At 32.0% G+C, this 13129-nt stretch overlaps 1 protein-coding gene across 1 annotated transcript; it reads right to left on the reverse strand.

Annotated features, from left to right (window-relative positions):
- Positions 1–9847: 9847 nt before the first annotated feature.
- Positions 9848–11385, reverse strand: LOC132633269 (transcription factor MYB62-like). Its single transcript, XM_060349572.1, has 3 exons — positions 11128–11385; positions 10890–11019; positions 9848–10595 (listed from the first exon to the last, which is right to left on the reverse strand). Exons 1-3 carry the CDS (start codon positions 11291–11293, stop codon positions 10043–10045), a joined length of 849 nt encoding a protein of 282 aa, XP_060205555.1. The 5' UTR covers positions 11294–11385; the 3' UTR covers positions 9848–10042.
- Between the last annotated feature and the right edge of the window lie 1744 nt (positions 11386–13129).

The following is a 13129-nucleotide window of genomic DNA, read 5'->3' on the forward strand; positions in this document are numbered from 1 at the left end:
TCGGGAATGAGAAAAGTGATGTGGCATACTTCTATGACAAGGATCTATATTTATCTTTTTTTCCTTTTATTAGTAACTAAAATGTTGCATCAATCAAATTAATGTCAGTCTATTTATAACCCCATTATTATTTATTAGCTCTTCTCCTAAATTTCCTTTACTTTCCTTGTATAGTAATCAATGTGGTAATTGTTGGTATTTAGAAGGTATGATTCATTATACCTTTGCGGAAAAAAAAAATTGCTCATGCTCAACATGAAGAGATTATTTGTACCGTGTGGAAGAATTATATTAAATAACTAATTCCTACTATTGTTGATTTTTTTTATCAGTGATCTTTGTAAAATTATGTGCATTTCAAAACCATGTCTTTTGCCCAATATTTATAAAAAGTGGACTTTATACATAAGTTTTCATACTAGTAAATTTAGTTATTTATAACAATATCCAAAATAATATATTGCAAACACATGAATAACATCTTATTAACTCGAATTAGTTATTTCAAATATAAATAGTATTAGTACTATGTGGAGTTAAATGTTTTATGTCATTTAAGTATACTACATTACAAACAACAATTATGGGAAAAAAATCCTCTTACTAAAAACTAATTTTAGACCACTAATTTTAATCGTCCCTGCCTTCATTTGCCAAAAAGTTTAAAAAAACTTTGCCTCTATCCATATAAGTATGAGAGTCATTTTAATAGTTTTTTAGTCAGTATTTGCAATCTTCAAAATATGAAAGTGACTTTACAATATGAAATCTGGCATATAATTAGATAGAAATCAGCTTGAAAAGGCAATAAAATGAAGGAGAAGAATACCTCTAGGCGTTCAGCGACGACAGACAGATGTGTGAGTGTGCTGGAATCACTTGCTCTCGAGGGTTAAATACTTTATAAAGAATAATGAACTACTGCAATAGGACAAATAGTGCTGGGCGGTTTTGATTGAGTGAGCCTGAACTCAAGTTAATTTCAGCCCATATCAACAATCGGGATGAGACAAGAGAGTTGTGCGATTCTGATTGGTGAGCCCAATATTTTGATTCAGCCCATTTTGTTTATATGTAAGGCCCAATGTTGCTGCCTAGCCCATTATGTTTTTTTAGGGTACACTTGAAATATGTATATATTTTTTTAAAAGTTGTTCGTAAGCTACACTTCTTAAATCCGCAAGGAGCAAAAACTTCATATTTTTAAGTACTGCTTAGTTTCTTTAATGATACTTATTCCAATCATCATTATCTTCAATGTAATCTATATATACTTATTTCTCGGGAATGAGAAAAGTGATGTGGCATACTTCTTTGACAAGGATCTATATTTATCTTTTTTTCTTTTATTAGTAACTAAAATTTATAACCCCATTATTATTATTTATTAGCTCTTCTCCTAAATTTCCTTTACTTTCCTTGTATAGTAATGAATGTGGTAATTGTTGGTATTTAAAAGGTATGACTCATTATAAATAAATGCTAAAATATGAAAGGTCAGGTGATTTACCATAACCGATCAGTATGCATAACAGTTATTTTGGCATATAAATATAAGAGAATAACTTCAAATCATGGCAATGATTTATGAAGAACAACTCCTGAAAGATACATACCGGATAGTGATTAGGAGGAATCCTAACATGATAACATGCAGGTTTGGCTAGATGATTGGAAGCTATCATAGAGCCAACTACAGAGGTTCAGGGTCATGAAGAACGGAAGCACGAGAGTAGATAATAATGCAGCCTTTAGATGAGACGTGATTTTTGCTAGGGAAGACAAAGTGAACGACTCTTCTTGGTTGGCATGGACAGATTCGAGATTGGGATTTAATTTGAGAGGGAGGAAAGTAGAAATTGGCTGTGGAGAGGGTTGTGAGTTTTATATAAAATCAAATTTTTAGTAGTTTTCTTAAAAGCTGGTAAGTGCATACGCATACAGAAATGCGTGTATATACATTGCAAATTAATAAGCAATGATTGCTTGATTTTAGTTTTTTTTCATTTATCATTATAATGCACGAATGCAGGTGTTAAGAATGCAGGTGTTAAGTTTTTCTTTCTCGAGTTTAATTACTTTGTCTCAAGTTTTAGCAATATTTTATTTTTCTCTCTCTTTTCCCCCTGTTTGCCTCATATTCTATTTAACTTAGTATGTGAAAATTTTTATTTTCTTAATTTTTGCATCAACTAAATTATGACGAACAAACTGATACGAAGCTAAATACAATTACAATAGTTAAGGTTAGAGGAAGATAGGCGAGCGATAGTAGGACGGATAAGTTTTGTCAGTCATAGAATAATTTGTGGGTATTAACTGATTAAGCATCATAAGTGCATGATCAAGTAAAAATGACAGTGTATAGGATAATCCAACATAGGCCTGAGAAACATAACACTCAAAGTAAATAAAAAAGCTAAAATGACAAAAAAAGAAAGAAAAGAAGAAGAAGAAGAAGAAGAAGAAGCAGCAGCTAAAAGTAAGAAAATAAATAACCCGACATCAATGATTACACTAAACAAGATTAATTGTCTTCATACGTCAGTGCTTTGTGAAATTTTGGTACTCCTAAAGTAGCAATTTGATTTATTTTTTCCTCCTTTGCTCCCTTGGTTACTCGAACTCGCAACCTTCGGGTTGAAAGTGGAGGGCGCTTATCATATGAGTAACCCCCTCTTGTCATCAATTTGATTTAAATTTCAGGGTATGACTTATTTCTCAGGTGCTATTTTCATTTGTCTTAAATTACATCTAAATTATTGAAACCTGTTTAAGTAATGTAACGGCACTCTTTTGGTAAAGCTGATTGAGGAGGTAAAAAAATTCCAGTACCACTGCTTATTCAAAGCTCAATTACTCCACATTAATGAAAGTAATAACAACCTCTGCTAAATTCATGAAGATAAACTATCTCTACTTATGATTTAATCAATTTCTAAAATTTATTTTTGTATCTTTTTCGCGATATAAGTACAACTTAATCAGTTCAATACTTAAGGTCATATAGAGATTTTTTATTTGCTCAATTTGGCTACATTCACAAAAGATATTTTATAAATTCAATTTGTTATTTTTACAATCGCACAAAACGCAGCCATGTACACTAATGTATGAGTATGTAGAGAAATGAATATAGCGTTGATTTAATCTCCATTTTCTAAATATTACGGCGAACGATAAGTGTATGGAAAAAATGTTTCCATTTGTGGTGAAAATCGTCAAGTCTTACCTTTTTTTTCTCAAAGTCTTTTCATGCACCAAGTCAACTTAATTCTCATCAAATCATTGTTTTTCTACTATTTTCCAATACCCGATTCTTTGCATCCATTTTTAAGACGATCTCCCAGTCAAAGGAACATGAAGTTTCATTTTCTAACACGCCATTAAGATGAGATTATATATAGCTTGAAGACAATTATAGGTGCAAAAGACGAAAATGGTTATTTATGCTAGGAGATATGTTTAAAATTGTGTCTTATATATAATGTTGCACCGTTTTAGTCCTCTAATTTCTTAAGAGTAAACACTTTTGTCAAATACTCCCTCTGTTAAAAAAAGATTAGCTTAGTTTGACTTGACACAAAGTTTAAGAAAGAAAGAAAGACTTTTAAAATGTGTGGTCCAAAACAAGTCTTAGGTATTTGTGTGACTGTAAATCATCTCATAAAGTTAAATTATTTTTAAATATAGAAAGGTGTCAATTTTTTTGGGACATACTAAAAAAGGAAAGGAAAACAATCTTTTTGGGACGGAGAGAGTAGTATTTAATAAATTTTGATAGTTAGATTTAATAGAAAAATGTGAAAGAAAAGAATTTAAATAATAACATCAACAAATCCTAAAAATCCTAAAAATCGCAACACCATAAACTTCACAAGACACAAGTAATAGATAATTATAAAAAAACAAAAATTATACCTCAAAAAGCTGCATCGGGTTCCAAATATAGATAAAAAATAACAGAAACTACAGAATCTGCACCTCTAAATATTAGTTCAAGTTAAATTCTTTTTATTTCACTATCTTATTAAATCCAACAATTAAAGTTAATTAAATATTTGATATAGACTAGAAGGGCTCACTTTTAACTTAAAAAAAACCCCAAATTACTTAAAAATGTATTTAAACAGCTAATTAAATTTACCTTCGAACATAAGAGATCACTTAGTCATTTTCTTATATTTTTAGATATGAAACCTACGCCTCAATAAGATTAGTAAGGTAAGACCTAGCTCCCTTGCTTGTACTTTTCCTTTGAGTTTCGCTTTTATTATATAAATAAAAAATTAACCTTAGACACCCCGCCTAGTGAATTTGCTTAAGGAAAAAAAAAGTCCTCGTGATCATTCTAATAAGAGGATTGATTATGGAAGTAAAATTCTCGAGGAAATTATTTCTTGCCTTTTCGAATTCAACAATTCTGTACAAAGCTCTGAACGGAGGCTAATGATGAGATTGAATTGTTCCAATAGACTGTCACCCAATAAGAATAGTAATTACTATTCTCTCCGGTTATTAATAAGTGTTCACATAATTTTTTTATTGTGATTCAAAATAAGTGTCCACATAATCAAGAAGGAATTGATTTTATTTTTTTTATTTGCCCTTATTAAGTGATAACTGATCATATCCAATATGTCGAGTTAATAATAAATAATAATATATAAATTTTAATTAGAGGTAGTTTAGTCAAAAAAATTTATTTTCTTCTGAGACTTAATATTTTTTTAAAGAATGTGCTAAAGACTAATTTATTTTGAACCGGAGGAAGTTTGTTATAACTGACCCAAGAAAAAGAAGAAGAAGAAAAATGAAAGTCTTTTTAATTCGTTAATGGGCGGCCAGAAAAATCTACCTCTCTCCATATTTGTCTGGTTCCAATTTTTTAATCCGTCTTTTGTGGAATCTCAAGATTATCTAAAAGTCTTTAAAAACTGTTGAAATATGCCCTTCTTCTAGCTTGAGGCGTGACATGGATGATATCGTTCATAAGAATATTTCGTCCGATGCAAGTGTATTCATAAGATTCAATAAGCTTTTCTAGTATACACTAGACGCAAAATAATAAACAGTAATTTAATGGCAGAAAAAATAAAGAGGGGAGATTTTTTCCATATGTATATGTGTCTTTCTCAAAGGAACAAATGTGTATATATATATATATATATAAGTGAGAAAATCTGAACATTAAACTGGCCAAAAATCATAGTCATAATAGTTTAAAGATAATAATACTAAAACAATGACCATTATATGGATTAAGTTAAGGCACTTTTCTTTTTAGATTCAAGGTGTTTGGATTAGGCTTCGCAAGTATATTCCACGCGTTTGGTGTAAATTCGTCTCTTTTGCCTTCACACTCTTTTCTCATGCATGCTAGTTCACTCTCTTTTTTTACTCTGATCACTTTTACTTATTCACTATGGACTTTGCACATCCCTTAAGAAATAATAAATGAAGTGTATAGTTTACAATGATACTCATATTACTTGGTGTATAGCCTTAATGGATTTGAAAAATGATTTGGAATGGATAATTAATGCTAAGGGTAAAATAGGAATTTTTTTTCTTGATATATGAAAATGAACAAGTAAAAGTGAAAAAATGTTTTTTAAAATAGTGGATAAGTAGATATGAACGGAGGGAATATCTCTTTACATTACTAATACTAAAGAATAATTCTTTATCAAGTGAAAAATAAGGTTCTGCCTAATTTCCGAGGGATAATTGTAACGCCCTGTAAACTTGAACTAGGTGTGAATATATAAAAATCTAGTGTTAAGATGATATTTTATCTATATGAATCCATTCTTGATGAATTCGGATGGAGGATGGTCGTTTTGAAGTCAAACCAACTAGTGAAGTTCTTAAGGGCTCTTAAATTTGCCTAAGTTTTGGTAGGTTTGTCTTCTGGGCGATTTTCATGAAAATGTGTTGCGAATTTGGAAAAACTTTCTTGATGAGAGTTGTAGATCTTTGAAATAGTTTTCCAACGGTAGGTCTCCCAGCCCAAACAAAGCTGCATACAAAAAGTTATGCCCGTTTTACTGAAGCCTGTCCTAGCTGGAAATTTGACCTGTGTAACGGTAAGACGTTACGGACCGTAACACATGTTACGGGCCGTAACATGAACCGTAACGTCTCCAAAATTTCCAGAAACTCTCTGGAAATTTCCACTAAGGGACGGTCCAAAGAACGGTCCGTAACACGAAGGACGGTCCGTCCTTCAGAGCGTCCCTTGGCCCGTTTTCACCAGAAAAATATAAAAAGGACCCTTGTTTTGTTTATTCTTCCACCTGCTAAACAACCCTAAGGACGAAAATCATTCCCCCAAGTCTTCAAATCAAAGGTAAGGGCATCCTTAACATTACTAAATCATTCTAACATAAATTTCATGATTCTTAACATGATTCTTGTGACCAAAAACTAGGGTTTGCAACATAATTCCTTCCAAAGTGATTCAAGCTAGGGTTTGGGTGTTCTTCATTAGAAAAGTGAATTGTTAAACCTTATTTAACAAATTAAGGTATGTCTCTTTTGAAAACCTTATTTTGGAATGCATGACTTCTTTTCTTGGAAGTTCTTTATTGAATAAAAAGGGTGAACTTCTCATACAAAACCCTAATGTATGTCTTTAAAAACTTATTTTGGATGAAAATCACTTTTTGAAACTATTGTCGGAAGTATAAATTTTATTCAAGATTCTCTAATGAATGGGAGGAAAAGTAATCTTTTCATGTTTCTTGAACCCTAGTTCATGTCTAAATGGTGGTTAATGTGTGTGAGGGGACAAACCCACATTAAACCTAGATTGTAATAAACCCTATATATGTATAAGATGTTATGAATGTTTTCCTCTATGGGAGATGCTTAGTAATGCTAGTTAAGAGTTGGTAATGACATTCTCATTGGTGAATTGGGACATGGAAATCTTTGTAAAGAAGTTGTACGTTTTCAGAACATTGATTGGAATGACTTATTCTTTCGACATGGCATAATGAACTTTAATGTTATATATGGTGTGACTGCTGTGAGACAATTTATGAATCGGCTTCTATGCTATGAACTTTATTGTTGCGTTTGGCTTAGCTACTCGGGAGGAAGGGTAGCCACTATGGATCCTAGTGTGTCATTGCCTAGCCATTCGGGAGGAAGAGTGACCACCGCTGGGTTCGCTACCCGGGGTGTGATTTATGCCTAGCTATTCGGGAGGAAGGATAGCCACCGCGTGTTACATAGTCCGGTGTGATTTATGCCTAGCTATTCGGGAGGAAGGATAGCCACCGAGAATTATATGTTCCGGTGTGGTGCGCTATGCGCGATATGCTTGATTCTTGGGCCTGTATTGGCATGTGTGACATTCTTATTCTCTTATGGAATTGTTGATGACTATCTTAATTGATTAAAAAGGCATATTGGAAGTTGTAACTTGACAAGAGGCTTTATAAATGAGTTTTGATACTTATTATTGAGATACATAAACTGAATAACTGTCCTTACGTTGGTTTCATATGATTTTCAAGACTGATTTCTTCATGTATAATTTTTACTTTATTTTCGTATTATTCATTGTCCCCGAGGCACTCACTGAGTACGAAGTACTCAGGCATACCATTGTTGTTTTTGATGGTATGTTAGGTAACGGAGAAGAGCAGGTTCTTGATACTCCCGGTGCTTAGGAAGGACTTGCTGTTGCGGCTAATTTGGTGAGCCCACACATTCATTCGTGGGACACCCTATTGATTTACTTATTTATTACATTAGTTGTCCGGGCTGTGTCCCGATGAGTCAGACTATTAATCCTTTATCTTAGAAGCTCCCTAGTATGCATTTGTGGGTAGTTATTGAGTTATTGATTAACTCCTGGGCACGTTGTTATGTTTGACAAGTATAGATAACTAAAGACTTCCGCTGATTTAATTCTTATATGCGTGATTCGTTTACCTTTATTTTATAAACTGTTGGAGGCGAATGTTGAACCTGGCAGGTTCAAGTATTGTTATGGTGTTGTTTAGGTTCTTCCGATGTTGTTCATGACGTCGGATGCCGGTCACGTCTAGAGTGGGTTTTGGGGCGTGACAACAATTCCTCGTAAAGTGAAAAGGAATGTTTCCTTTTGAGATACCTTCATTTGTCTAACGGGTGAAAATCCTTTACGCCCCCAATTTTACTTTAAAAATCAAACTCCTTCTCAACTTTGAACAATAGAGATTTTCTCCCCTTTATTCAATTGACTTTTTAAAATGCCTACTTTATCCTTACATTATTAACTTTTGTTTTCTTTTTTTACTTCTTTAAAATCATGTTAATTTTCATTTTTTTAATTTATGTAACAAATTTCTTATAAAAACTTAATATTGTCTTCTAAGCGAAGTAAAATGTGAGAAATACTAATTGAGTATGTAGGTTAATGATGTTCTATAATAGAATAAATTAGCCGAATAAACAAAAAATTAATTTTATTAAAAATAATCAAAACTTTAATATTTATTTATACAAGTGAAAAATAACTAGTCATAATAACTTTATAAATATATTTATATGTAGGTAATGCAAAAACAATTAAAAAAATAGATGTAAATTATTAAAATTTATTTATTTATACTGTAAATGAATTTTATTATGATTTAAGAAATATTCCCTTAGAGAACTCCAAAACTTGTTTATTTATATAAACAATAGAGAATAAGAGAGAAGTGAAACTTAATATACATACATATATACATACTTACTGCATATAATATTGAAATAACAATCATAAAAAAACATTATATTCTTGTTATAAATTCATAAAAGTATTATTCTACTTATAATGTAAATAAACTTAAAATAAGAATCTATAAATACCTAGATTAAATAAATAAATATTATATACAATAAATGTAGGATTGAAAAAAATAAGGGTGAAATAGTCATTGAATAGGATAAAGGGGGGAGAATGTCTATTGTCAAAGTTGAGAGAAGTTTGATTTTCAAAGTAAAGTCGGGGAGTGTAAATGATTTTCACCCTTAGTCTAACACATTCTAACTAAAAGTCTTGAGGTATCAATAGAGGCGGATCCATGATTTTGAGGTTCCTGAGTGTCATATTATTTTGAGCTTCGACTTAATTCTTTTTAGCTTTGATTCGGATTATTCGTCTTTTCTATTTATATAAACAAATCGACTAAACAATTTTTTTAATAACTATAATAATTTTGAACAAAGCATAAACTTCAAAAGTATTACTTTATCAACACAAAATTATTATTCATTTATAATTGTTCTCGACAAGTTTTCATATTCTGAAGTTACCGTCTGACTCAAGAATAGGCAAATAAAACTAGAAATAGAACTCGTAGATACATATTTAGATACTCAAAATAAAAACTTAATAAACACTACTCCCTCTGTCCCAATTTATGTGTTGATGTGGGGATTACAAGAGTTGATGAGTTGTTATTTGACCGTAATTTTTTATATGTCTTTTAAATATTTTAAAAATTATAATTATTGACTTTTTTATGTAGTTTTCATAAATGTAAATTTTATTTTGAAATTTTTAAAATTATATTTAAACAAACAATCAAAATTAAAACGTTTGAATTTTGAAAAAGGAGAAATATCACATAAATTGTGACAGAAGAAGTATATGAATTACAAAACAGAAGCCAGAAGAATTATAAAACAGAAGCAAGAATTAACAAAATTTAAAAAGTCCAAAGTAGCTCTTAAGGTAGAGCTCGTAATAAGGAAAAGTGAGTGAGCAACAAATAAAGAAAAAGAAAGAAAAGAAGAAGCAAAAGGAAAGAAGAGAGCGTGAAAGAACCACGAAGGAACCTTTGAAATTTCAAAAAGAACAATATCGTGAAAGACCCTCAGTATATTTGCTTTCAATGACCTTCTATCAGCATGATCAGTAGTCAGTACACCCATTATTCCAGTTTAACTGTTCATACAATCCCCACTATTGTACAATGGAAATGTTGAAAACAGAAAAAATACTAACTCTTCCTTTTTAAGAAAAGAAAATTGAAACTAGCTTGCAGCCAAGCCATTATCAACTACTAGTACAATTGCTCATAGCCTGTTTTTGGTAGAAAAATTCATCCATGCTCCAAAAGCTGTCAGCTAAAACATTCTGATCATAATCTATCACATCGTTAAAGTTTCCATTTGCTGATTGGCCGAAAGTATCCACATTATTAACATAACTATTGTCATCAAATGGAAAATGAGCCTTGACGAATGAATTTAAGTCCGAATCACCTATCTCACAAGGTGGAATTTTAGCACATTGTGGAGTATTGGGAGATCTATAGATAATACTCGAGGAATGCGAACTTGAAGAACTGCTACTGCTGGTGTTGTTTTTCTCTAAAGTGAAACCTTGTGGGGTTGATTGTGAACTCTGATTCGATGATTGGATAACAGAGGAAGTGTCTATCTTCTGAAGAAGATGCGGTATCCACAAACAGCGAATCACTTCTTGAAATGCTGCACTATTCGAGTCAATCTTCAGATTCCTCGCCTGTTTCTGCACTCTTGTTCTCCAGTAATTCTTGATTTCGTTATCCGTTCTTCCAGGTAGATATTGCGCAATTCTTGACCATCTAGTAATAAGAAAACAAATATTTTGATCAAGATATGTAGTACTAGAAACCGGGCTTATGACAACGGTTCTAAAACAGTTGCAGTAGATAGGAAAACAGCTGCAATAGATCTATTGCAAATTTGCAATCAGTGGTGGAGCCAGAACTTTGAATTCAAAATTTTAAGAAGTTAAAGGAGATAGTAATTTTCTAGCGTGGGGGTTCAGATGAACCCTCCTACGCCCCCTAACTCCGTTAGCTTGCAATAGTTTAGTTGCAAAAGCTGGAAGAAGAATCAAACAGCAGTATATATACCTGTTACCAAACATGGAATGAAGTTCAAGAATCACGAGCTGTTCCTGAGGAGTTAGATTTCCTCGTTTAACGTCCGGTTTAAGGTAATTTAGCCATCTCAATCTGCAACTCTTGCCTGTTCTCTTCAGTCCTACAGAAAAGAACATGTGCGCTAGCTTAGTGAAGGAAACAAAAATTAGACGAATACATGATTTAGGGACAAGCGAAAGATTCAAGAATGACTATACAGAAGAATTACCAGCATGTTTAGCTAGCATATTCCATCGGCCTTCGCCGTGATTGGTAATGTAGTGGACAAGGAGATTGTCTTCTTCAACAGTCCATGGACCTTTCCTCAATCCAATTTCATCATCACTAGAGCTGCTACTTGAACTTTTAGACAAGGAAGACATGTCTGTTTCCATTGAGAGATTTATTTAGTACTACTGAATGTGCTAAAAGTAGTTTGAAGCAAGAGAGAGTAGCCAGCTTAGATTTATAAGTTCCAAGTTTCTGAGTACTCTCACCAACTTTATAGTAAAGTGGATGCTGCGTGGAACTTGCCTCTTAAAGTTAATTTCCAAAAGTCTTAACCAAAGAGGTTCAGAAATTAACGAGAAAATTAGACTTTTTCATATATTTGGAAAGGTAAGTCAGTTAGAAATTAAAAAGTAAGTCGTCCATTAATGTGACTTCCACCCAGTTACAGCGAGGGTGACCAACATGGCTCCCTCCGTCTCAATTTATGTGATATAATTTGACAAACATGAAGTTTAAAAAATAAATGTAGACTTTTGAAACTTGTGGTCTAAATCAAGATATAGATATATGTGTGATTGTAAATCATTCATTAAGGACAAAAGAAGCAGTTTTACGAAGTGTATCACATAAATTGAGACAGCGAGATTATTAGTTTTTAGGCTATAGTACCTAATATTAAGCAACATCCATGGTTAATTAAACAAGACTAAAGTCATCCAAACAAGCTTAATTTAAGTAGCGTGGAGTGTTTGCAGGTCTTATAAAATAGTGTCAATGTGAAAAGCTTTTTTTTTTTTTTTTTTTTAATTGTAGAATTCCACATTGAAGATTAAGATAAGTAAGAAGAGGCGATGATAAAATTTCCGATAAGGACACAAAAAGTTACTGTATTATGAAATGTTGTTTTGCAGGCCGGAAGGGCCCAGGAATGAGTGACAAATATTTCCTCAGCAGTCAGCACTACTTACATCAAACTAACCAATTAAATTATAAAAGTTACTTACCAATTAAAATGAAAATATATGAACTTAATAATTTAAGTGATAAAAAACTTAAGCAAGACATATATTTGCATTCATTTACTTGACATAAACACTGGGCTACGACAAACTCTTCTCTTGTAGTTAAATTATGTGAGGGTGTGGCCTAGTTGTAAATGAAATGACACAAGCTTCGGAGGTCAATTCAAATCCTAGCAATGTAAAAAATTATTAATTGATTTCTTTCCTATTAAACTAATAACCTGTTTGGCCAAACTTCTAAAATTAACTTATTTTAAAAAATGCCTTTTTCAAACGCATTTTTCAAAAAAGTACTTTTTACCGTTTGTGTTTGACCAATTGATTTAAAAAGTATTTTTGAGTAACAATTAGTGTTTGACCAAGCTTTTAAAAAGTGTTTCTAAGTGTATTTTTCTCAAAAGTATTTTTCAAAAAAGTGCTTTTGGGCAAAAACTGTTTTTTTAGCTTATGAAAAATTGCTTCTGCTACTACCCAAAAACACTTATTTTCTCTCAAAAGCTTGACCAAACACCTCAATTTTTTAAAAATAAGTACTTATTGAAAAAATAAATATTTTTGGGAGAAAAATAAATTTGGCCAAATAGGCTATAAGTCACTGAAGGCAGAATTAGTCGATATATGTGTTGATGAGAGGTTAATAGATGCACAATCAAATAATGATCGTCATAAAAATTAAATAAAAAACTTAAAAATAGAAAGAAGGGTGTCCATTTTCCAAGATTCTCCACTGATTCAACGTGGTTGGCTGAAACACATGTACTACTACAACTGTATCCAGAGCTCACAAAGTGTACAAATAAAACGTGGGGATTTTGATGTTCGCTTGGCAAGAAGGCGGCAGTTTGAGCCGCTGCTTGGATTTTCATTACAAGTTCCCTACTCTAACTTTAATGATGCCGACTTATTGCAACGACGGTGTTTATATGTGGTTCTTGCTTCTCCCAAATGTCTATCATACACTCGAATAATTATATAAAG

The sequence above is a fragment of the Lycium barbarum genome, chromosome 3, assembly GCF_019175385.1.
Source record: "Lycium barbarum isolate Lr01 chromosome 3, ASM1917538v2, whole genome shotgun sequence".
Classification (NCBI taxonomy): domain Eukaryota; kingdom Viridiplantae; phylum Streptophyta; class Magnoliopsida; order Solanales; family Solanaceae; genus Lycium; species Lycium barbarum.